This window comes from Esox lucius, chromosome 22 (genome assembly GCF_011004845.1).
Source record: "Esox lucius isolate fEsoLuc1 chromosome 22, fEsoLuc1.pri, whole genome shotgun sequence".
Taxonomy (NCBI): Eukaryota; Metazoa; Chordata; class Actinopteri; order Esociformes; family Esocidae; genus Esox; species Esox lucius.
The window spans coordinates 17445604-17473071 of record NC_047590.1 but is presented as its reverse complement, the minus strand read 5'-3'; the positions used below and the strand labels follow the sequence as shown (position 1 = coordinate 17473071).

Genomic DNA, 27468 nt, shown 5'->3' with positions numbered 1-27468 from the left:
ATAAAATATACTTATTATATAAGAGGCGCAATTTAAAATGAAGAAAGGCACGAGGGGGTATGTTGTATGACTAGTATACCTAGGCTAAGCACTGCTGTTAGGCACGATGCACAGAGGAGTTCCTGGACAAATTATTTATCCTTGGAACATTCGGGCTATCTACCACGAACCACTGAGATGCTTTTCAACCATGATAGGATGTTTACCAATAAAATCAGAAAAGTAACAAGTGATTATATCTTACCCGCGGAACGAGGTCTCATATACCACGGACTTCAGCCAATCAGCAATCAGGATTCAAACCACCAGGTTTACAAGAGACTGTAAATAACAAGCCCGAGGAGAGTAAAGAACTAAATGTCATCATCATCTCTCCTTGACAATCACTGTTAACAGTAGAATATCTTCACCAATACAACACAGTGTGCATTGACTAGAATGGAGTGACCCTAACCCTATTGTAGTCATTTTCCCTGCAGAGAGGCTCAGAAAACACTAGCTCATTGACCTGTGACCCTTGTCCTGTGCCTGGACTTGCTTCATTACAGCAACAATCTTGTCACTCCACACTGCTTAATCATCAGTCCTGCTACTCCTGGAAGTGTGAGACACACACAGACGCACACACACAGGCACGCACACACACCCACACTCACACACTCCCGCATTCACAGATACAAACAGACAACCACCGTCCACACAAGCAAACAGTCCCCGTCAAATAAAAAAAAAAAAAAGTGAGTCAATTTCAGAATGCCAAATGATATTTTTCTGTCAATAAGGGGAGAATGTTGAACACCTTCAAGACATTATGAATCAATGCAACTTACAATATAACATCCTGCTATGCAATTAGCACCTTCAGCCAGTGGGCCCTGCTGAAAGATACCACAGGATGCAAATTTGAACTTACCATATATAAGAACCCGTTTATCGTGGTGACCCCACCAATCCATTACAATACCACATGCTAGCGTGTTACACTAGCATTGCATGTGCTAAGCACAACAGTGTTCAAGGCGTTACAACGTAGCCGAGATGCACTTAGGAAATGCGGGGGGGGGGGGAGCTATTTGCGACGGGTTCCGTCAGCACACTGTCCAATCCAACGTTCCCCCATTACGGCCAGGCGGAGACATTATTAAGAGGGTGTATTTGAAGAACAACCTGCGCTCTGCGTTCGGCTGTAGTCCCACATCCAAGCCAAAATGTTTCCCTTTAGCCAATGCTCTCCTAACACCATCCACATCTGACTCAGAGCCGGGCACAGCTGTTGTCTCCTCTTTCCCCAAGTCTTTTGTCTCATCCATCCCTCCCTCACCCCTCCCCGGGTTGCAAGGCACCAGGGCTCTGATGAATTCTGGGTGATAATAATGTATTCCTCACATCTTGGCGGTATCAGTGTTTCGCCGGTTCATTTTGAATATGAACTGCATCCACACACACACCTCTCAGCTCCCACGATGCCTAGCTGTATCATGACTTTCCCACACACACACATACACACACACACACACACACACACTCAGATGTGCGCACATAAGGACAAACATGAATAAAAGCTGTGTTTTTTCAATCCGAACTGGGGCAGAGGCTGCTACAGGAAGTCATTTTACGCTTGGACGACACGCCCCCCATGTCAGTGTGTATCCACGGTGAAACAGAACAGAACCCAGAATGCAGCTGACACAGGTACGACCAATCCGCCGTATATTGTCGTGGCTTTAAAAAACGTGTCTTAAACGGCGCCCCGTTCTCTATATAGGTCAGTGGTCGTGCACCATACACGCGGATGCGGTGAAGCTGTAGCCCGCGTACATCTTCCAGTCAGGTGGATTATGGAGCTGGGAAAGGACGCTTGGTCGTAGCGGAGCCATTCTAGTCCTGATTCGGTTTCTCACGCACACGCATGCACGCACGCACGCACGCAGGAACCGAAAGCACAGCAGCAGATTAAATTATACAGGAGAACCCAGAAATAGCTGCGGCCCTCTCCAGGAACTAGCGTGGATAGATAGCGTTTAAGGCCAGGGAAAAACCACCACAGGCCGAAAGACAGTGAGAACCAGAACACTAGAGAGACCGGGATTAGATAACGGCGCTGGAATTGCGGTAGCTGCGAACGCGCGATTTGTCCCGCGGAGGGGCGAGCGGCGACGTATCGGAGCGGTCGTCTGAGATAAGAAAAACATCAGAATAAACAAACTAAGGCAAAGGTAAAGCAATGTTTCATTAATGATCGGCCATCGAAAAGGGACATTGATTGACCAACCGGACCCGTCACCCCTCACCCCTAACCCCTAACCTTTCAACCCCAACCTCTCACCATAGCATTACTTCTTACCCAGAACATGCAGGACAGGCAGACCCATTTCCGGGCTCCTCTGGACAAAAGCGTAGGTAGAGGCATAGAGAACGAGGGCATCCTGGAGCAAAATCACACCTCGGCTGGACTCGACAGAGGATTCCAAAGTACAGTAGAATTCCCGACGACCCCACGTTGGACGGTGCGACACCATTCCATGCCAGGGAGCCAGCTGGCAGAGAGGACTGCTGCTCTTACTGTTGCCGCTTCACTCTATCCCCTGCTCCCGTGTCTTTACTGTCTGCTCTCTCTCCCCCGCTCTCCTTTTTCCTCTCCCTCTCTCCCTCTTAGCGTCTCTAATCTGCACTCTCCTCTTTCCCGTCTTGCAGCCTTTCACTCTCTCCCTCTTCCTCCCTCTCAACGCTACCCCCCGTTTCCTCAGATGGACACTGCGCTCCGAGGAGTACTATGGGTGGAAGTCAACTTGACTCCCAGAAGGGAGAGAAGGATGGGGGGAGGTGTTTGTCTGCCTTAAATTTTTTCTCCCGCTTAAAAAGAAAAAAGCAAACTCCCCCTCCTCATATGTTCCCTCTTAGCCCCTCCACCCACTACACCCAAGGCTTTACATTTAAATGTTTCATTAGTAGCTCCGGTGTTCCTTTTCAAAAAAGGTTGGGATCACCGCATAAAATGCAGCACCAACAGTGCCTATATTAAAGTAGCTTGGTTGGTAACACCTTGTTCCATAAAAAATGTTTAGAAGATTTTTATTTGTTCACTTTGACAGACAGTCGAGATGCCAGCCCACTCCGAAGTGGGAAAGATATACCCCTTATTTGTTACTATGCCACTATGAAGGCCCGCCACAAAGAAGTGGGATTGGTTCTGTAACGCTCTGCTATTTCTTTCCCGCACTCTCTTTGTGTCCGGCCAAGGGGACCCAAACTTTACCATCCCGGCCTGCTGAGCGAAATATTCAGACTGACTTGTTAGTGTAGTTCCCTATCAAAGCGAAATTATACGAGTTATTCGTGACATATTAGGTTTTCACATTGTATAATACTACTAAAATGTCTCCAAAAAATGTTGCTCAAGTCATTACAGACTGTGAATGTGGACATGATTCAAGAATGTAAAGTGGTCCCAGCAATTGACTAAAGCCAGATGAAAACGGTACGCTTGTAAAATTGGTCCAATTGTTTGACCTGGGGCCCAAGGAAGGCGCAGTCGGTGGCGTCATTGCGTCCAGAAATTCAATATCCTAGTTGTGGACTATCGACAGTGCCCGGGAGTCCCCGCAGAGGCTGCTGCAAATAAGCAGGATGGCTTTGCTAGGTGTTTCTCGGAGGACACATGGCCGAATCTTTGACTCTCCCAAAACTCTGCCAAACCCACTGGGAGTTGCTGCGATGAGGAAGTGTGATAATATCACAAAAGTTCACAAATATTGGAATCAATAAAAATATATATTTTATCTTAGATACACATTGATCCCAAAATAAAGCACCTGGTCCTACAGAGAACAAATCAGTCCCACTTGCCTTGCTTCACCTCCCTCCTCCCCTCCCTCCTTTCCTCCCTCCTTCACCTCCCTCCTTTCCTCCCTCCTTCCCTCCCTCCTTCCTTCCCTCTCTCCCTCTCTCTCCCACTCTCTCCCACGCTCTCCCACTCTCTCCCTCTCTCTCCCACTCTCTCCCTCTCTCCCTCTCTCTCCCACTCTCTCCCACGCTCTCCCACTCTCTCCCTCTCTCTCCCACTCTCTCCCACGCTCTCCCACTCTCTCCCTCTCTCTCCCACTCTCTCCCTCTCTCCCACTCTCTCCCTCTCTCTCCCACTCTCTTATCCCCCTGTTCCGTAAGCTTGCTCACTCATGTCTGTGCTAATGTGACTTGAATTTTTTATTGGCTTCCCCTCCTCTGTACTCTCTCCCCTTCTCTGCTCTCCATCTCTCCCTTCTCTCAATTTACTCTTCCTCTATTTGTCTCCCTCGACGCTCTCTCCATTCCCTTTTCCCTCTCGTCTTTCCTCCATTGCGTCATCCTCTCACTATTTGACCGCACAAGGTATCACCTCCAGTTACATCTTACTCTAAGGTCCCTTTTATAAGCGAAGAGTACCATGTTTGTTAGCTCTCTCCTTCGGTACACTGGTGGAAAAGTACAGCTGTCTGGTTCAACACCAACACCACTACTCTGTCCTCTGTTTGAATCCCACAGACAGAACCAGCCTCAGTGCTGGAGGAATCTATGTAGGCTACAATGGTGCTTTTCACCCATACCCTCTCCTTCCACGCGTCCTCTCTGCCTTACCATTTGCAATTGCCACCTTCAGTCTGACCTGCGATCAGTCCCCCCCGAGGCCAGTCATCACCTGTCCACTCCGAAGCATGCAGAGATTCTGACCCCGGGACAGGTGTTGCCAGTATGTGGTAACTAAAGTTTTTGTAGATGCCTGACGATTTGGAGGCGGTGGTGATATTACAATGCCGACAGTGGGTCGAATAGAATGATTAGGCACAAATATTCCAACTGAGGTTTGGAAGCGGCAGCAGCACACACACACACACACACATGCAACAGGCTTAAATCATGGCTCCATCAGTGCTTAATCAACATCATATCAGTGATGAAAAGGCGTCATGCTGATGCGTCGGCGTAACACAGGGGACAGGACCCCTTCATTCAGGACAAATATTTCCTTAGTGTTACTATTGATTCCTGTTGCATTTCATCACTCAGACAGACGATGCCGTCGACGTCACTATAAGGACAGCCTTACACAGCCATGTATGAATGACAGAACGGAAAAGGGAACATTTATGTAGGGTGATAATAAATGTATCGTGAGATCTTGGCCAACAACCTCCTTCCCTCAGTAAGAGTATTGAAGATGGGTCGTGGCTGGGTCTTTCAGCATGACAACGACCCGAAACACACAGCCAGGGCAACTAAGTAGTGGCTCCGTAAGAAGCATCTCAAGGTCCTGGAGTGGCCTAGCCAGTCTCCAGACCTGAACCCAATAGAAAATCTTTGGAGGGAGCTGAAAGTCCGTATTGCCCAGCGACAGCCCCGAAACCTGAAGGATCTGGAGAAGGTCTGTATGGAGGAGTGGGCCAAAATCCCTGCTGCAGTGTGTGCAAACCTGGTGAAGAACTACAGGAAACATATGATCTCTGTAATAGCAAACAAAGGCTTCTGTACCAAATTTTAAGTTCTGCTTTTCTGATGTATCAAATACTTATGTCAAATTAATTACTTAAAATCCTACAATGTGATTTACTGGATTTTTGTCACTCACAGTTGAAGTGTACCTATGATAAAAATTACAGACTTCTACATGCTTTATAAGTGGGAAAACCTGCAAAACCGGCAGTGTATCAAATACTTGTTCTCCCCACTGTATACAGCATATATTCATATATATATATATAAAGTTTTGTTTAATATGTGTTACATATTGGATATATATACACTCACCTAAAGGATTATTAGGAACACCTGTTCAATTTGTCATTAATGCAATTATCTAATCAACCAATCAAATGGCAGTTGCTTCAATGCATTTAGGGGTGTGGTCCTGGTCAAGACAATCTCCTGAACTCCAAACTGAATGTCAGAATGGGAAAGAAAGGGGATTTAAGCAATTTTGAGCGTGGCATGGTTGTTGGTGCTAGGGTTTACAAAGAATGGTGTGGAAAGGGAAAAACATACAGTATGGGGCAGTCCTGTGGGCGAAAATGCCTTGTTGATGCTAGAGGTCAGAGGAGAATGGGCCGACTGATTCAAGCTGATAGAAGAGCAACTTTGACTGAAATAACCACTCGTTACAACCGAGGTATGCAGCAAAGCATTTGTGAAGCCACAACACGCACAACCTTGAGGCGGATGGGCTACAACGGCAGAAGACAAGACCCCGAGATATCTCCACTACAAATAGGAAAAAGAGGCTACAATTTGCACGAGCTCACCAAAATTGGACAGTTGAAGACTGGAAGAATGTTGCCTGGTCTGATGAGTCTCGATTTCTGTTGAGACATTCAGATGGTAGAGTCAGAATTTGGCGTAAACAGAATGAGAACATGGATCCATCATGCCTTGTTACCACTGTGCAGGCTGGTGGTGGTGGTGTAATGGTGTGGGGGATGTTTTCTTGGCACACTTTAGGCCCGTAAGTGCAAATTGGGCATCGTTTAAATGCCATGGCCTACCTGAGCATTGTTTCTGACCATGTCCATCCCTTTATGACCACCATGTACCCATCCTCTGATGGCTACTTCCAGCAGGATAATGCACCATGTCACAAAGCTCGAATCATTTCAAATTGGTTTCTTGAACATGACAATGAGTTCACTGTACTGAAATGGCCCCCACAGTCACCAGATCTCAACCCAATAGAGCATCTTTGGGATGTGGTGTAACGGGAGCTTCGTGACCTGGATGTGCATCCCACAAATCTCCATCAACTGCAAGATGCTATCCTACCAATATGGGCCAACATTTCTAAAGAATGCTTTCAGCACCTTGTTGAATCAATGCCATGTAGAATTAAGGCAGTTCTGAAGCCCAAACGTGGGTCAAACAGTATTAGTATGGTGTTCCTAATAATCCTTTAGGTGAGTATATACACTGAATAAAACTATAAACTCAACACTTTTGTTAATTTATCATGACCTGAACTCAAAGATCTAAGACTTTCTATGTACACAAAAGGCCTATTTCTCTCAAATATTGTTCACAAACCTGTCTAAATCTGTGTTAGTGAGCACTTCTCCTTTGCCGAGATAATCCATCCACCTCACAGGTGTGGCATATCAAGATCCTGATAAGACAGCATGATCATTGAACAGGTGTGCCTTAGGCTGGCCAAAATAAAAGGCCACTCAAAAATGTGCAGTTCCATCACACAGCACAATGCCAGAGATGTTGCAAGTTTTGAGGGAGCGTGCAATTGTCATGCTGACTGCAGGAAAGTCCACCAGACCTGTTGCCCGTGAATTGAATGTTAATTTCTCTACAAAGGCGTTTCAAAGAATTTGGCAGTACATCCAACCCGGCCTCACAACAGCAGACCACGTGTAACCACACCAGCCCAGGACCGCAGATCACGTGTAACCACACCAGCCCAGGACTGCAGACCACGTGTAACCACACCAGCCCAGGACCGGCGACCACGTGTAACCACACCAGCCCAGGACCTCCACATACAGCATCTTCACCTCCAGCCACCCGGACAGCTGCTGCAACAATCGGTTTGCATAACCGAAGTATTTCTGCACAAACTGTCAGAAACCGTCTCAGGGAAGCTCATCTGCAAGCTCGTCGTCCTCATCAGGGTCTCGACCTGATTGCAGATCGTCATCGTAACCAACTTGAGTGGGCAAATGCTCACATTCGATGGCGTCAAGCACTTTGGAGAGGTGTTTTCTTCATGGATGAATCCCGGTTTTCACTGTATAAGGCGATGGCAGACGTGTGGGTGAGCGGTTTGCTGATGTCAACGTTGTGGATCAGGTGGCCCATGGTGGCGGTGGGGTTATGGTATGGGCAGGCGTGTGTTACGGACAACAAACACAGGTGCATTTTATTGATGGCATTATGAATGCACATAGATACCATGACGAGATCCTGAGGCCCATTCATCCACAACCATCACCTCATGTTGCAGCATGATAATGCACGGCCCCATGTTGCAAGGATCTGAACACAATTCCTGGAAGCTGAAAACATCCCACTTCTTGCATGGCCATCATACTCACCGGACATGTCACCCATTGAGCATGTTTTGGATGCTCTGGATCGGCGTATACAATAGCGTTGTCCAGGTCATGCCAATTTCCAGCAACTTTGCACAGCCATTGAAGCCATTGGACCAGCATTCCACAGGCCACAATCAACAACTTGATCAACTTTATGCGAAGGAGATATGTTGCACTGCGTGAGGCAAATGGTGGTCACACCAGATACTGACTGGTTATAAAATACTGCCTTTTATTGTGGGCAGCTTAAGGCACACCTGTGCAATAATCATGCTGTCTTATCAGCATAACTCATAATTCAAAATAACTCAACACACACCCATTAATGTCTAAACCGCCAATAATTTTTTTTAGTACACCCCTAAGTGAATTTTTTTTTAGTACACCCCCCCGCCAGGGCTGCGCTTTGTCACCAATCCTGTTTGTAACTTTTATGGACAGGATATCGAGGCGTAGTCAGGGTGGGGAGGGGTTGCAGTTAGGTGTCCTGGGGATCTCATCGCTGCTTTTTGCGGATGATGTGGTCCTGATGGGATCAACGGTCTGTGACCTTCAGCATTCACTGGACCGGTTCGTAGGCGAGTGCGAAGTGGTTCGGATGAGGATTAGCACCTCTAAATCAGAGTCATGGTTCTCAGCAGGAAACCGATGGAGTGCCTCCTTCGTGTAGGGAATGAGGCGTTACCCCAAGTAAAGGAGTTCAAGTATCTCGGGGTCTTGTTCGCGAGTGAGGGGACAATGGAGCGGGAGATTGGCCGGAGAATCTGAGCAGCAGGGGCGGTATTGCATTCGCTTTACCGCACCGTTGTGACGAAAAGAGAGCTGAGCCGGAAGGCAAAGCTCTCGATATACCGGTCAATTTTCCTTCCTACCCTCACCTATGTTCATGAAGGCTGGGTCATGACCAAAAGAACAAGATTGCGAGTACAAGCAGCAGAAATGGCTTTTCTCAGAAGGGTGGCTGGCTTCTCCCTTAGGGATAGGGTGAGAAGCTCAGCCATCCGTGAGGAACTCGGAGTAGAGCCGCTGCTCCTTTGCGTCGAAAGGAGCCAGTTGAGGTGGTTCGGGCATCTGGTAAGGATGCCCCCAGGACGTCTCCCTAGGGAGGTGTTCCAGGCACGTCCAGCTGGGAGGACACCTTGGGGTAGGCCCAGGACTAGGTGGAGAGATTATATTTCGACACTGGCCTGGGAACGCCTCGGGATCCCCCAGTCAGAGCTGGCAAATGTGGCTCGGGAAAGGGAAGTTTGGGGTCCCCTGCTGGAGCTGCTGCCCCCGCGACCCGATACGGATAAGTGGATGAAGATGAGAGATGAGACCTCCAAACGACAACTGCCTTGCTAAAGAAGCTGAGTGTAAAGGTGATGGACTGGCCAAGCATATCCAGACCTAAACGCTATTGAGCATCTGTGGGGCATCCTCAAATGGAAGTTGGAGGTGCGCCAGGTCTCTAACATCCACCAGCTCTGTGATGTCGTCATGGAGGAGTGGAAGAAGACTCCAGTGGCAAACTGTGAAGCTCTGGTGAATTCCGTGGGTTAAGGCAGAGCCACACAAAATATTGACACTTTGGGCCCAATTTGGACATTTTCACTTAGGGGTGTTTTCACTTTTGCTGCCAGCGGTTTAGACATTAATGACTGTGTGTTGTGTTATTTTGAGGGGACAGCAAATTTACACTGTTATACAAGCTGTACACTCACTACTTTACATTGAAGCAAAGTGTCATTATTTCGGTGTTGTCAAGTAAAAAGATATAATCAAATATTTACAGAAATGTGAGGGGTGTACTCACTTTTGTGAGATACTGTATAAAATATATAGAGTACATAGGCAAGACATGACATGTTATTTATGTGTGTAAAATACATCCTCTAAGGGTATAGTTCAACATGCTCTCTTGGAGTTGGAACCACATCCAACCAAATTACCATAAAGCACGATCCATTTTGCATGTCAATGGGTGGAAATGTCATACGGTGCAACCCTATTAGTCACTGGCACATTTAGATGATGCATTCAGTCAGCCATGCCGGCATCCATTTTACATAAAGGTGGTCACAGATATGAAACCCATTACCGTGGGGTTACAAGCTCCAAGACAAGTCCAATTACCTGGTGCTTTTATTTGTCCTGTTCCACACACAAGCAGTGTATTTGTGTGTCATTTACATTTGTCTAGATTTCCCAAGTGTCCCTAGAATACCCTCAGATCCAACAAGGAATCAACAATTATTGAACAAAACACAAGAGCCATTGCAAAAAAACTGCCCAGATTGTGGGCAAGTCGTCAGATCTTTTTGACGGCTTGGGGATTTGATCCGGCAACATTTTGGTTAGGTGTCCAGAAACGTAACTGTTAGGAAAATTCTAATATTGTTACAATATTGAATCAATCCAAACACAGCTGATTGCAGTTTCAACTGAAAACTGACCCAAGTGTTGTACACAGTGAACATTGAGAGAAACGGTGAACTTGTGAAAAAACACCAGCGTCAATATATCCTGATAAGATGTCTGTTCAATAATCAAACAGGGTATTTACACATCTACGCATAATGTAAAGTACTGTAAAACTGTGGATTGTTTTAGAGAGTAATGGAGATGGAAGCCAGTCAAAGTGCACATACATTCATCTTAGTGGATGAAGCCTGATTCAACCTGGCAAAAAAACGCAGCAGGGGAAGAAATGTGATTGGTCAGAGAACCACCGTTGATGTCCCAGGCCAGAGAGGAACTAATATCACCATGTATGTACCACTGTCCAATGGTTTGCTGTTACACAAACCACTAATTGGCCCCTCTGTTTTTTGTTTGAAATAAAGGATATTCCTTCCAATTGTGTTCATTCTTGTTCCGTATACATTAGTACAGTCAATAAAGTGAGGTGTTTTTCTTATTCTATAATCACAAACTGATCATTTGGAAAAACTTACATGATATAAGTTCAAAATGTCTATGATGCTCCCTGTCAGTAGTGTTTTTTAGGTCAGTGTGTTATGAGTGACAATATGTGTTTCTTGGTATGTTTTGGTGGTTTTAGTGAGTTTTGGGAGTAAGATTAACTGTTTGGCCAAGATGCATATTAGAAATGCAGACTGTCTTAAGGGTTTCGTTATTGTGGTTTCAGTATTGACCAATGCTTGTTAGCAATCGAGAAAAACTCTAAGCGCCTTAGTAAACAGTTGTAATGGTTACTGTTAGAATAATGTGGTCAGTGAATCTGTTCCTGGAAATATGTTTGGGGACAATTCTACACTGAGTGCCACTGTTAAATGAAAATGAGTTCACAGCAGCCTCTAGTGAAAATGACTTCAGCACATTCTCATGATGAGTCATCACACCTTACTGGTCAGTGTTTTGTTAGATAAGTTGTATTCTCTCCCTCTCTCACTCACTCATTTACTCTTTTTCTTACTCACTCCTTCACTCTTTCTTTTTCATTGCATACTCAGTTTTGGGTTGAACACAGCAATAGATTATGCATTGATCAATACTGAAGTCCATCCTGGAGGAATTAGGGTTAACCGCCTTTCTCACTTATCATTCTTATCCTACAATTGGAAAAGAAGGAAAACTGAACATAATAAGAATTTATGCAGATACTATTCTAACACATTTAATGACCCAGGCTCAGGTCAGAGTTAAATGATCTCAAGTGAACTACTGGAGGCCAGATCTGTCTCAAGGCGAAAAGCCGCAAAGCATTTTATACACTGCTATGCTGTCAAACGTTCACACTAATTCCACCATCATAGTTAATTACACTGTCACACTTAAATACACTTTAAATACTGTGTAATATTTAAAAATACAATGTAACATTTAATACATTGCCAAATTTGCCTCGTCCCCAGGCTATTGCACTCAGTGCATATAAGCCTGGAACAGCAACCATTCACAGTTGACCTTTGGGAAGTGACCACATCATTCCATGGGAGTGGCCCTCCGGGTCAGTTATTGTCATCTATAAATGTAGGTTAATAAAACACTGTGAATTAGGGCATCATGTGTATGTATAACAATTGTTTATGTAAGACTATGATTACATCCAGCATAGCAGTGCGAACCGCATCATATTAAAAAGAGAAGCTAACCAGCTAGTAGCTTACAATACTTTTTTAATCCCAATAAACAAGTTCCAATGCAGAAAGAACAACCTTGTTAGAGTGGCTCCCGAAAGTCTTCTCCCTTTGGAGCATTCCACATTTTGTGTTACAACATTAAAATCAAAAGCATTTATGTTGGGAGATGTCACTGATAAACATGAAATATAACGTCAAAGTGTGTCCAAAGTTTTGAGTTGTATTGTATACTGTCATATTTAAATACACTGTCACACCTTAATATCACACTTACATACAGCGTCATATTTAAACACATGGTGATATATTAGATGTTGAAATACACGCCCACTTTGAATTTGATGCCAGTAACACGTTTCAAAAAAGTTGGGACAGAGGCAACAAAAGACTGGAAAAGTTGTGTATTGCTGAAAAATGTTACCGGGAGGAAGATCACACAACTAATTAAATCTATTGACAACAGGTCAGTGACATGATTGGGTATTAAAAGATCATTCCAGAGAGGATGGGTCAGTCAGAAGTGAGGATAAAGAGGGATTCACCACTCTGTGAAAGACTGCGCAGGCAAATAGTGCAACAATTTATAACATTTCTCAATGTAAAATTGCAAAGAGCTTGGGGATCCCATAAACTATGAAACATAATATCATTAAAAGATTCAGGGAATCTGGAGAAATCTCTGTATGCAAGGGACAAGGCCAATAACCAATATTGGATGGCCATAATCTTTGGGCCCTCAGGCGGCACTGCATTAAAAAAAGACACAAATCTGTAGCGGAAATCAATGCATGGGCTCAGAAACACTGAAAACAATTGTCTGTGAACACAGTATGTCACTGCCTCCAGTTAAAACTACTATGCAAAGGAACCATATATAAACAAGATCCAGAACTGCAGCTGCTTTCTCTGGGCCCGAGCTCATTTAAGATGGACTGAGGCGAAGTGGAAAACTGTCCGTCCATCCATGGTCAGACAAATCCAAATTTGTAATGGTTTTTGGGAATCATAGATGTCGTGTCTTCCGGACTAAGGAGGAGAGGGAACATCTGGCTTGTTATCAGTGCACAATTCAAAAGCCAACATCCGTGATGGTATGGAGGTGCATTAGTGCACATGGCATGGGTGACTTGCACATCTGTGAAGGCACCATTGATGTTGAACAATATATACAGGTTTTGGAGCAACATCCAGATAATGCCTTTTCAGGGAAGGCCTTGCTTATTTCAGCAAGACAATGCCAAATCACATTCTGCACGTATTACAACAGCATAGCTCCATAGTAAAAGAGTCCGGATGCTAAACTGGCCTGCCTGCAGTCCAGACCTGTCAACCACTGAAAACATTTGGAACATTATGAAACAAAAAAAGGTAACTGTTGAGCAGCTGAAATAACAAGCAAGAATGGGAAGGAATTTCACATTCAAAACTATACCAATTAATTTACTCAGATCCCAAACGCTTACTGTGTTTTGTTAAAAGAGAAGGTAATGCAACACAGTGGCAAACATGCCCCTGTCCCAACTTTTTTGACATGTGTTGCTGGCATCAAATAAAAAATGGGCATGTATTTTTCCAAAAACAATAACATTTCTCAGTTTCAACATTTAATATGTTGTCTTTGTAGTATTTTTAATTAAATACCGGGAGATTGATTTGCACATTATTGCATTTTGTTTTTATTTGCATTTTACATAGCGTCCCAACATTTTTGGAAACAGGGTTGTACTCTGTCACAATGAAACTGTTACACATTCACAATAAATACACTGTCACACTTCAATACACTATCACACTAATATACACTGTCACAATGAAACTGTTACACATTCACAATAAATACACTGTCACACTTCAATACACTATCACACTAATATACACTGTCACAATGAAACTGTTACACATTCACAATAAATACACTGTCACACTTCAATACACTACCACACTAATATACACTGTCACAATGAAACTGTTACACATTCACAATAAATACACTGTCACACTTCAATACACTACCACACTAATATACACTGTCACAATGTAATACATTGTCACATTTAAACACATTGTACCTTTTAAACTGTCACATTTAAACACTGTCATATCGTTACATGTAAACTTCTACATAACTTGTCTACGTAACTTGTCACATGTAAACTTCTACAAGTCCATTTTCACCTGTAAACTTCTAAATGTTAACTTGTCACAATTAATGTATACTGTCACATGTAAACTTCTACAAGTATACTGTCACATCTATACTTTCACATGTAAAATTCAACATGTAAACTGTCACATCTATGCTGTCACATGTAAACAGCTACAAGTAAACTGCTACATGTAAACTGTCACATCTATGCTGTCACATGTAAACAGCTACAAGTAAACTGCTACATGTAAACTGTCACATCTATGCTGTCACATGTAAACTGCTGTCAAATTTTAACCATCACACTTCCCCTTTCCCCTCTCCTTTAATAACTCCCCTCAATAACTCCCTCCTTTCTGCTCTAACCCCTGATGACTTCAGACACTGTCACTGGTAGTGCTACACACACACAAACTAGAAGGATTTGTCCCAGCTCTGTCAAAGTCAATCTAAAGCCAAGGAGACACACATGTACATACGTGTACACAGACACACACACATACAGACGTGTACGCACACACGGATGCGCATGTGCGCACCCGCACAGACAAAGACAAAGATTTACAATCACAGAGAAACCTTTTATTCCCCTTCTGGGATGTGTGTAATTTAGGGAGAGGGAGGGAAGAAAACAGAGTGAGCAAGAGAGAGAGAGCTGACAAAATAAGAGAGGGATAGAGGGAGACAAAAACAGACAGACAGAAAGTCATTTCCAATTTAAAGAGGAACATCCTTTTTAGAAGTACCCTCAGAAGAACAAGAATCTAAGAGCATTGCTGTCCCCATGGACCTATTATGCACTGGTCAAAGATATGTAGGAATCGGGTGTAATTTCAGACAGACCCGAAGATTCATTTCATTGTGTCCAAATTGGCAGCTTATTCTATGTTTTCATTATTTAGCCAGGGAAAAGAATGCACTGTTGAATGTTGAATGTGTGCTGTCTCACCACGGGAGACAATCTGCTGGCCCAATCTTGGAGTACAGTGAAGCCTGAACTAGCAGTGGCTCTGCAGGCCCAATCTGGGAGTATAGTGAAGCCTGAACAAGCAGTTGTTCTGCTGGCCCAATCTGGGAGTATAGTGAAGCCTGGACTCGCAGTTGTTCTGCATGCCCAATCTGGGAGTATAGTGAAGCCTGAACTAGCAGTGGTTCTGATGGCCCAATCTGGGAGTATAGTTAAGCCTGAACTACCAGTGGTTCTGCTGGCCCAATCTGGGTGTATAGTGAAGCCTGAACTAGCAGTGGTTCTGCTGGCCCAATCTGGGAGTATAGTGAAACCTGAACTACCAGTGGTTGTGCTGGCCCAATCTGGGAGTATAGTGAAACCTGAACTACCAGTGGTTGTGCTGGCCCAATCTGGGAGTATAGGGAAGCTGGAACCTACAGTGGTTCTGCTGGCTCATCTTCCTTGGCTGGAGAATCCATCACATTAAAGCTTTAATGCAGGAATAACAAAACATCCATCATCCTGCCACGATGCCAAGCGGGACGCATTCATCCGCCAAGCGGGACGCATTCATCCGCCATGAGGGACGAGCCTGCAAGTCCCTCAGCCAGATATCATCCAGTACACACAACGCAAAACTAACATTACTCAAACGTCTGTGAATGGTAAGAGCCTAGATCTAAAACGTGCGATAAATTATCAGGAATGTGTTAGGCGCTGATATGTATTCTTGGGGCAAGCTGGTCCTTGAAGAAAAAGCCCCTATTAATCAGACAGGTTCCCAATCACCCTTTTCTCCTTTAGCTGTCTGTGGCTTTTGCCTGTGGGGAATTTACAACCCTGGAAGCCATTAGTTAAATAAGTGGAGAGAAGAGGAGAAGAGAGTAGAGGAGGATTGTAAAGGAGAGAAGAGGATTGGAGTGTAAAGGGGAGAAGAGGAGAGAAGTGGAAAGGAGAGGAGTGTAGAGAGGAGTACTGTAAAAGAGAAGCTGAAAGAAGTATAAAAGAAAGAAGAGTATAAAAGACAGGAATTTAGGTGATTGTAAAGAAGAGGAGCGTACAGGAAAGGAGAATGTCACAAGGAGTATAAAGTAAAAAGGAGAGGAGTGTTAAAGAGAGGAGTGTAAAGGAGGGGGGAGTATAGAGAAGAGAAAATTAGGATTTTAGAAAAGTTTAAAGGAGAGGAGTATAAAGGGGAGGAGTGTAGGGGAGAGAAGATGAGTGTAAAGTGGGAGTGTAGAGGAGTGTAAAAGAGAGGAGTGTGGAGGAGAGAAGAGGACTGTGGAGGAGAGTAAAGGAGGAGTGAAGGGGATTGTAAAGGAGAGGAGTGTAAAGGGGAGATCTAGGTGTGTAAAGGCAAGAAGAGTATTTTAAAGGAGGGCAGTGTACAGGATGAGTGTAGAGGAGTTTAAAGGAGAGGGGTGTATAGGAGTGTAGAGGAGTGTAAAAGAGAGGAGTGTAAAGGAGGAGTGCAGAGCAGTGTAGGGGAGAGGAGTGTAAAGAGGAGAAGAGAGGAGGGAAGTCGCAGCATATCAACTGGCAACCGAATGCAAACACAGACCTGGTTCCTGTACACACACATATCCCTTCTCCTCCATCCGTGGAACCAGCAACTGCGGCTAGTATGAGTAGTGTTGCCATGACTACCGAAAACCTTTGAGAGGGCCTCGGAGGCGAGGCAAAGCCCTACATTTCCACTTCCTGTGATGTGTTGTCATCTCACCTAGCCGCCTTACGGCGAATGCAAATGCAACGGAAGCCCGGCAACTCCTGCTGAATGATTGGAAACGTATAACGGTAACTGGAACGCCATGAGAACGTCACGTCACCAACTGTCAACACCCGTTTATAATGCATATGTTAATTATTCTGTACAAATTAGGGGTTAAACCTATACACGAGATCGGCATTTGGCTCCACTGGGCTGGAACAAAACCCTGCTAGTGGGTTTAGCAGCTCCCCAGGACAATGGGGTCCGGGTAATGGATGGGAACTTGGGGTGAGGTGTCTGATTAACTACCTGCAGTAAGACGGAAGAAACATGAGAAAAAAGAAGGGAGAGCAAACTGATGGGGGTTAAGAATATGGGGGTTAGGGGAGTTACATATCAAGCCTACTCTCTCCGTATAAACCCGTCTGCTAACCGTTCCCAGAGTAAGGAGAAAGGTTGTTGAGGCAGTGTTTAGGAACAGAGTTGGAACACACCGCCAGAACTTGCTCCAACGTGGAGCACTTTTACATCTAAGCTAAAAACCCTTCCTGTTTTCAGCTGCTTTTCATTCATATTTTCATCATATTTAACACTACGTACACACCGTCCACTCGCTAGAGCTAGTGTCAGGGTAGGTTTCTGGGTTACGGATTAGGGAAAGCAAGATTTTCAATGAGAGTCGTTTTCTATCAATTTTAATAACCTAAAAGAATCATAAAATGTTTTTGCTGGCCCGCGTAAGCGGAGTCGGCCAAGAAGAGTGAATGTCTCTGACTGACTGACTAACAGACTGGCTTACAGATTGACTGACTTACCTTCTTAAATAGCGTAGTGGTTAGAGATGCGGACCTGCAAGCTATAGGTCCCGCAATCGAATCTCCTTACAGTCAAAACAAAGTATTTTGGATTTGTCCCGAAAAGAAAAAAACTTCAATGGTTATAACCTTCAGTATCTACATTATAGTAAGCTGAAAATAAAACAGTTCATGATAATACTGTAACTGTTTCTGGTAGATTTTCGAAGTACGCATTCATGCATGCTTTTTTGGTCAGGATATACATAAAATGTAGCTGGCTACAACATTCAGCGGCTATGTTACAGTAAGCCTCAACTAAAACTGTTTACAGTTATAAAGCATTGTGACTTTTTCTGGTGGATTCTACGATTCTCTCGTCTTTTCACTTGATGAAAAAGTTAGTTATCGTTACCTTTATTGATAGTTATATCAATGTCATTCACGAATGAAAGAAAAACATACGTTGTTGTGCTATGAAATGAAATATAGCGAAAGCTATACAGTTCATAGATGCTATTTTTGGTGGACGTAAACCTAATAAGAAACATTAGTCAGTTAAACACTGCTTAATGGTGTCTAGCCACAGACCAAATGAGCAACGCTGTGGCATGGTGGTTAAAGACAGTGCCTTTCACTTGGGAGACCTGAGTTCCAATCCAGTAAGGGCAACAACATTTATTAATTTTGATTGCGGGCCGGCTGAACTAGGCTTGCCTGGTTCCTTTTCGGGTTTCTCCATCCATCCACCCATCCATCTATCCACCCATCCCTACATCCACCCATCCCTGCATCCACCCATCCATCTCTCCACCCATCCCTACATCCACCCATCCATCTCTCCACCCATCCCTACATCCACCCATCCATCTCTCCACCCATCCCTACATCCACCCATCCATCTCTCCACCCATCCCTACATCCACCCATCCATCTCTCCACCCATCCCTACATCCACCCATCCATCTCTCCACCCATCCCTACATCCACCCATCCATCTCTCCACCCATCCCTACATCCACCCATCCATCTCTCCATCTATCCACCAATTCATTTCTCCATCTAAGCACCCATCCATCCCACCCAACTCTCCATTTCTACATTCATCCACCTCGATCTATCCATTCATACAGCCGGAAAGTGCTCAGGACTCACAGAGGAAACTAAGCTGATCCTTCAGGAGAGGAGAAAAGAGAGGAGGGAGGAAAGGAGGGGAGAGGAGAGGAAAGAAGAGGAGAGGAAAGGAGGGGAGAGCCACTCAGGCTAAGCCTTTGCCCCAAATGTCAGACTGTCCTCAAGTCCCTCCTTAGGCTGAGCCCTAAATCCATATTCATATGTGTTTCTTATCATCTGGTCATCAAGAAAAATATGATTTAAATGAAATTCAGACAAAGCCGGTTTGTAATGAACAATGTTGACTGGTATGTCACAATAACTCCAAGTGGACAAAAAGAGAATGAAAAAGAAATTCAAATTTAGATTGTGGGATGCTGGACAGAATTAAGACCTACGACATAAAACATTTACACAAATGTTCCCTTCCGGCGTACAATATATTTAAAATGTTACACAAAAGAATATAGACTACAAAAGACTACTCTTTTAGCAAATGCTTAAAACTCTTTGTTTAAACTATAGTTTAAGTAATAGAGATGACCAGCCACCATGGAAAGCAACCTTTTACCCACTGAACTCTTTCCAGAAAGAAAATGGTGAATCTGATCCAACACACACGCAGACAACACACACACTCACTAGCAAACACTTGCACAAACACACACACAAACACACACGCACGTACACCCACACTCGCCTAAACACACTAGCACGCTCTTGCACGCCACCGCTCACACACACACACAAATGCTATCACAATTGCGCATTTCTGTGTTAGGGAAGAGCGTGTTTGAGTGTACGGGACTTGTAACACATGATTGATTATCCGCTTTAACAGAGAGAAAGTCAGGGGGAGGGGGTGAGGGGGTGAGGGGGTGAGGGGGTGAGGGGGAGAGGGGTGCACTGTTTCAGATACTCAGAGACATTGTATTACCACAGACTGCGGTCCAATTCAAACTAAGAACACAGACTCCGCTAAATGACGGAAAGACACCGGCAACACACCGCGCCTCTAGAGGGTTGGCATCGGCAACCGGAATAGAGTCGCCCATAACTGCCAAACATTCACCTGCAGGATACCGCCATTCAACCACGGAACTGGAAAAAATAGCCACCCAAGGAACAGGTCATGAAATAGCAGACCAAGAAGCAATGAATGGGAGAAATGGTCAAACGTAAAACACTGATGGGTATGCTTTTTGTTTGTTTTGTGAACGCCAACCTTGAATGCAGAAGCCAACATTGTTCCGTTCAATTGTGCTGGCGTCCAATATTACTTGACACTCAGGTATGGTAGCAAGGTAACATACACAGAAAGCATCCCATTTGTCTAGATCCAAGTGTGAGTTGCTCCTAAACACTGGCCTAGAATCAGTTTCTCTCTACGTCCACCCTGATGTCCACCATTGGCGGTAAAGAGTGACACTGACCTTGAATCAGCCCTTAGAACCATCCACTAGCTAGACCACTGTTCCTCAGCCTGTAGTCCACACACAAGCGGCAGTGTGTAGGAAATTGTGCTAAGCTAATTTGTATGGCTGGCGCACCAGCTGGTTAGTTAACGGACACAAACGTTACTCAGTGCTCAAGCTAGTGTAGCACATAGACAACTATACTGGTGCACAACTGATACGAAATGTCAAAACACCTCAACCCTATTTTCAATGGCATATCTTCTTGTCTTGTTAGGCACCTCTCAGCCAGGCAGATTCAATCTCAATGACAAAAAAAATAAACCACAACTAGATACACAGAGGGAAGAAAGGAAGAAAAAAAAAATAGCTTCCATGAATCCATTGTACTTGTTACATCTTCTCCCCCTTCCAGTCCCGCTGTCCATCCACCTAGTGCGCCCCCTCTTCAAACCCCTGGTGCTCCCCCTCTCAGAGACCCTGGCGCTCCCCCACTACGAGCCCCCCGCTACTCATCTCCAGGCTCCTAGCGATCCCCCTCTCACCCTCGCTGTGCGGGCTTACCTTGTCTTTGTTGGACCCCCGCAGCGGGAAGAAGCAGGAGAAGAGGAACTTGCCCCAGCTGATGACAGCAGCCAGGCACCAGTTGAGACGAGCCATGCTGCCTAGCGTCCCGTCAGGCCCTGGGTCTCTCGCTGCGCTCCAGGATCGGCTCTTCGCTAAACAATGTCCCGCCGAAAAACGAGAAGGGAGGAGGAGGACGGAAGACCTTGCTTCTAGTCCACGCAGAAGCGGCGCATCCGAAACACCCCCCAAAAAAAAACAGTCAGTCCTTTTTTTTTTTTTTTGCCCTGCGCGTCTGGCTGTCTGTCCTGAATTCGGTGGGTTCGATGTGGGCTTTACAGTGTCCTGTGCGGAGGAGACACTTCTAGCCCATCGGGAAGCCGATCGTCGCACGCCAACGACTGCCTGTCTGCGTGTCCGTTCCTCCGCCTGTCTCTCTCTACGTCTCCCAAGTCTAGACGCTCGGTCCTCACAGTCAGATGAGCCCAGCCGGTTCCATGAGACAGAGGGGTCCGGTCAGCGAGGATCCAAGACGACGTCGTCTCACGCACACATACACACCCGCGCGTGCGCGCGCTAGCCCGCTCGTCGGAGGGACCGCCGATGTCCTGTCTCTCACACACACACGCACACACACTCACTCACACACTCGCAGGGGCGCACACAGAAGAGATCTCCTCTACACACGGATCCCTTCTGGCTCAGGGCGCCCGGTGCTAAGTGCTCACACACTCCGCCGACACACACACACGCAGACACACACACACACACACACACGGCTGGGAGGATGCTGCAGCGGTTACTCAGCCAGCACGGCGAAAGAGGAGGGGGAAGGAGTGAGCGAGAGGGAGTATGAGGAGAGGGGAGGGAGGACGGGGAACAGAACGGTATGGAGGGAGAGTAAAAGATAGAGAAAGGAAAAGAGAGAGGGGGAAAAATCAAGAGTGTTTAGAGGGGGTTAGCTTATGCATGTTTGTGCGTTGGGGGGGGGGTGAACGCATTGGCGTGTGCGCGCGCGACGCCCCGAAAAACTGCGAGAATTAGCGTATCACGGGGGGAAGGAAGTGTGTGTGAGAAAGGGAGAGAGCGCCGCAGAAAGCAAGAGAGTATGAGAGAGCGAGGGCAAGACGCGTGTGTAGAATGAAAGAGATTAAGTGCGAACGAGATAAGAGAAAGAAGCCGAGCGGCACCGGCAGAGGAAGATACCGAGTCGGGAAAGAGGCGCATCGGAATAGGATGCTTGAGAATACAAAGCAGGCTAATGGTAGGCACGTACACACAGACAGAGACACGCACACACGCAGACACAGTCAACATGCTGGAAAGACAGGGCAAGCACGAGGTAAGATGATTGTAGTGAGTGAGGAGAACTGGGTTGAGCAAGAGCGAGGGGAGAGAGCGAGGTGGGGGGCGGGGGGCGGGGGGGGGGGGGTGGGGTGTTGAATCGGTATGTCCTGAGTGGCTATCAAACACACTCGCTCATACGCGTGCGTGCCCGCGCAACACACACACTCTTGCTCTCCCCTCACAGAGCAACTGCAGGTGTTGTACAGCCTGGTTCACTCTGCTGCAGTCTCTCTACGCTTCACTGGGAGCACATTTTCACTGCGGAACGCTTTTCAGTGCTGCTACACCCCCTCCCTCTCTCCAGCTCTCTCATTCTCTCTCTCTCTCTCTCTCTCTCTCTCACTATCTCACTCTCTGTCTCACTAGTGCAGGCAGGCACTGCTACTCCAACCCAGCTCAATCACAACACATCAAAGCACATCAAAGAGGAGGGGGGGTTATTCCTCCAAAGACAGATGAGAAAAATTGAGAAAAAAGAAAATAAACATGCCGCACAATGAAACTGTACAGGGGCCGGCGGAGTAAGATTTGCCAATGAACATGCATCCACCATCATATGGTAAACAAGTACGGTGATTTCAGGAAAGTATTCAGACCCATTCGATTTCTCCACATTGTGTTGCTACATAAATAAGAATGTCAATCGACACACTACGATGACAAAGCCAAAGACACGGGTTAAATAATACTTTATTTCAAAAAAGGAAATATCTCCTGTACATAAGCATTCAGACCCATTTAGTACTTTGTAGAAGCTAGTGTTCTTGAACTACGATATTTAGGTCTTCCCAAAGATATCCAGTTTTGCCAGATGTAGCACTTGGCATTCAGACCTAATAGTTAAATTTTGGTCTCATCAGACCAGAGAATATTTTTCCTGATGCTCTCAGATTCCTTCAGGCGGCCTGTCAAATGCCTTTTACTCAGCAATGGCTTCCATCCAGCCACTTTACCATAAAGGCCTGATTGATGGAGCACTGCAGATGGTTGTCCTTCTGGCAAGTCCTCCCATCTCTGCAGAGAAATGCTGAAGCTTTGTTAGTGTGGCCATTGGGTTCTTGGTTACCTCCCTGATGAAGGCCCTACTTGCCCGGCTACTTAGTTTGGCCAAATGGCCAGTACTAGTAAAAGTCTTGGTGGGTATAAACTTCTTCCATTTTCCAATAATGGAGCCCACGGCATTCCTGGGAAGATTCTTTAGCAATATAAAAACAATCTTTCCCAGATATACAGTACCAGTCAAAGGTTAATCACACCTAATCATTCAAGGGAATGTCTTCATTTTCACAATTTTCCACTTTGTAGAATAGTGGCAAAGACATCAAAACTATGAAATAAAACAATCATGTAATAACCAAAAAAGTGTTAAACAGATTATAATATAATATATTAGATTTTTAAAAGTACTCATCCTTTGTGTTGATGACAGCTTTGCAAACTCTTTGCCCTCTCTCAACCAGCTTCATGAGATAACTGGATTGCATTACAATTAACAGGGTTGCCTTGTTGAAAGTACATTTGTGGAATTTCAGAATGCGTTTCAGCCGTCAGTTGTTTTCTGACAAGGTAGGGTTGGTAAACCGAAGACCATTATATCTATAATGTAGTAGTGAATATTATGGCAAGAACAGCTCAAATAAGAAAAGAGAAACAACAGCCCACCGTTACTTACAGACATGGGTCTTGAAGGTCAGTCAATACAGAACATTTCCAGACTGTTAAAAGTTTCTTCAAGTTTCACAAAACCATAATGCGATATGATTAAACTGTCTCTCAGCACCACAAGAAAGGAAAATCAGATACCTCGTGCAGAGAATAAGTTCATTAGAGTTACCAGTCTCAGATAACAGAAAAAATAAGAGACTTGAGATGGGCATTAGATTTGTGGAAATCTGTCCGTTGGTCGGATGAGTCCAAATATTAGTTCTGCTATGTCTTTGTGAGACAGAGTGGGTGAACGCTGCATGTGTGGTTCCCACAGTGAAGAATGGAGGACAGGGTGTGATGGGGTGGGGTTGCTTTTTTGGAGACACTGTCTGTAATGTATTTAGAATTCAAGTCACACTCAACCAAACATGGCTAATCACACCATTTGGCAACGATACTGCATCCTATCTGGGTTGACGTATTTGCTTCTTAATATCAGTATTCTTAAACATAGCTAAGAATGGTTTTGCACAAATGCACCTTTATGTAATTTCTGAATATTATTATTTAGCAGATATTTCGCATCAACTCTGATCGACAAAAGAAAAGAAAAAATGAATATTGTGAGTTGACTTAATTCATTTCCATCCATATTTCCTAATTACAAAATGCGTTTTAAAATGCAGGGATAGAAATATTCATTGTTCATATTTGCAGCAGAGCGAGAGGTGAAACATCACAATACACAGAAAAATGTAATTGTCACTGCGATTGTGTTTTTTGAGGAGCAGTCGTTAACAATATTGATTTAGTGATCCAAACACAACTTCACCGCCCTGGGCACATTTTGTATTTAAGCTAAATGAAAGAGGTGAGCCCAATAATTTCAAGGAGGCGAATTGCACCAGAAAGAGTATTTGTGAAACAATAAATGGTCAACAAAAAGTTATAATCAGAACAGCCTTAAAATATGTAATAATCAGGACACCTATCCTTGAATGAGTAGGTGTGTGCAAAATATTGAATGGTACTGTATTCAGTTAATGGTACTGTATACAGTCCGGAAATATTGGGACACTGACAGAAATGTCAAAATTGGATTTGAAATGAAACAACCAAGATGCAAACAAAGATATTGTAGGAAATATTTTGGAATTGCAAGCATTTTCATACATAGTCCCCTTATTCAGGGGACATAACTCCTGTCCTCTTCTCTCTTATATTCCAGTTCTTTGCCTTAAAAAACTCACGGGTTGCTTTCGCACTATGTTTTGGGTCATTGTCCATGTGTAAAGTGAAGTGCCATCCAATCAACTTCACTGAATTTGTCTGAATCTGAGCAGAAAATATATCCCTGTACACTTCAGAATTCATCCGGCTGCTTCTGTCTTCTTTCACATCATCAATAAACACTAGTGATCAAGTGCCATTAGAAGCCATGCATGCCCATACCATCACACTGCCTCCACCATGTTTTACAGATGATGTGGTATGCTTTGGATCATGAGCTGTTCCATGCCTTTTCCATACTTTTTCTTCTCATCATTCTGGTTCAGGTTGATTTGTTTCAACTGTCCAAAGAATGCTGTTCCAGAAGTCGGCTGGCTTTCATAGATGGATTTTTTTTCTATTCTTGAGGCTTATGAATGGTTTGTACCTTGTGGTGAACCCTCTGTATTAGCTTTATGGGAGAAAATACTTCAACATAAGGATGGCCTGTTTAAAATGCATTGAGTGCTCCTTTGACCGAATGTTGTGGGATCACAGCAACAGCTTCCAAATGTGAATGCCACACCTGGAATCAACTCCAGACCTTTCACCTGCTTAATTGATGAAGAAATGATGAAGGAATAGCCCACACCAGTCCATGAAACAGCTTTTGAGTCAACTGTCCAATTACTTTTGGTTCCTTGAAAGAGGGGGCCGCATATTAAAGAGCTATAATTCATAAACTCCTTGCTCCAATTTGGATGTGAATACCCTCAAATTAAAGCTGAGAGACTGCACTTTAAGCCCACATTCATTATTTAACTATAACTTGTATATATTTCGGTAAATAGCCAAAATAACTAAACTTGGTGAGTCCAGTTATTTCAGGACCTGACCGTGCACTGTAAACATTACTGTTGAAAAGTTTGGGGTCACTTAGAAATTTCTTTGTTTTCAAAAGAAAACTAATGTAAAAGCATGTAGAATTGATCGGAAATACAGTGTGTATATTGATAATGTTGTAAATTACATTGTAGCTGGAAATGGATTGGCACCGGGGGCCTCTAATGGAATATCAACAAAGGTGTAGAGAGGCCAATTATCCTGTGTTCCAATGACATGTTGTGTTTGCTAATCCAAATGTACCATTTTAAAAGACTATGCGATCATTAGAAAACCCTTTTGCAATTAAATTAGTGCAACTGAAAACTGGTTTCCTAATAAAAGAAGCAATAGGCCATCTTTAGACTAGTTGAGAATCTATAGTGTCCGCAATTGTTGGTATGATTACAGGCTTAAAATGGCCAGAAACAACGTTCTTCTGAAACTCTTCAGTCTATTCTTGTTCTGAGAAATGAAGGCTATTCCATGTGAGAAACTGCAAAAGAAACTGAAGACCTTCACAGAACAGCACAAACCAGAACAGAAAGAGAAGTGGGAGGCCCCGGTGCACAGCTGAGTAAGAGGATGCTTGCCATCTATGCTCTGTTGCAATGAAAAAGACATACTAATAAAAATAAAAGATTAAGATTTGCAAAAGAACACAGACACTGGAAAGAGAACACTGGGGGAAAAATGCCAGCATGCCAGAGTCGCCCCTCCACTGCTAAAAGTACGGAATATTATATATCCGAATTACTCATCCCACAGAGATACCCAAAACATTAAGCATGACAAATGTTTACGCAATCATTTCACTCATTAAAAAACATATTATACAGATGAAATCTCTCTCCAAACAGACATTGCAGAGTTGGTGAAAAGGCTAAGGACTAGAATTGATTTATTCTATAGAAACAAATCAGGTCTGTTTTATCAGCATAGTATTGAAATTGCACAAGCCACTTTCCACTGTCCAGCCTTGGATTATGATGTTCGGCTATATATGCATGCCTCAGCACTAAAAGCTCTACATGCAGTTTTCCATGCAGATTTGTGTTTTATCACTGGCATTAACTATTGCATACATCATAGGTCTTTGCATTAAAAGACATTTAGGTCTCATTCTAACTATCTGTATAAATATGGGTAAAATGAAAATAAAACAATAAATTACTAAGAAATATAGAACTAGTAAGCTCAGTAATGACAAATTAACATGTACACCAAGGAAGGCCTCTAAAGTGCATGACCAAAGGATGCTCAGCCTAAAATGAAAGAAAAACTAAGAAAGAACAGTCCAACAAAACAGGAACACTCCCCAGGAGGTAGGCGTGGATGTGTTGGCCATTACCAACTGCAGAAGACTTTACCAACTGAACTACAGAAATGCAAAAACACTAGCTAACCTCAAAACAAGATGGCTTAAAAAATACCAAAAAGAGCCTGCAGAGTTCTGTAAAAGGTTATTGTGGACAGATGAGACAAATATTAACATGTACCAGAGTGAGGGAACAGGAAAGTCAGGAAGTGGCATATCAACAATCTG

General features: G+C 44.3%; 1 protein-coding gene across 14 annotated transcripts in view; it reads right to left on the bottom strand.

Moving 5' to 3' along the window:
* Positions 1-27468, bottom strand: part of LOC105023728 (tensin) — a 134836-nt gene that overhangs the window by 75435 nt on the left and 31933 nt on the right. Inside the window, exon 1 of one of the 14 annotated variants that reach the window (XM_034289542.1) lies at positions 20838-21640. The exons of the other annotated variants lie outside the window; for them this stretch is intronic. Within the exon in view, the coding sequence (XP_034145433.1) occupies positions 20838-20933 (96 nt within the window). The 5' untranslated portion in view covers positions 20934-21640. Of the gene's footprint in view, positions 1-20837; positions 21641-27468 lie in introns of those variants that run through there. 14 annotated transcript variants of the gene reach the window in all.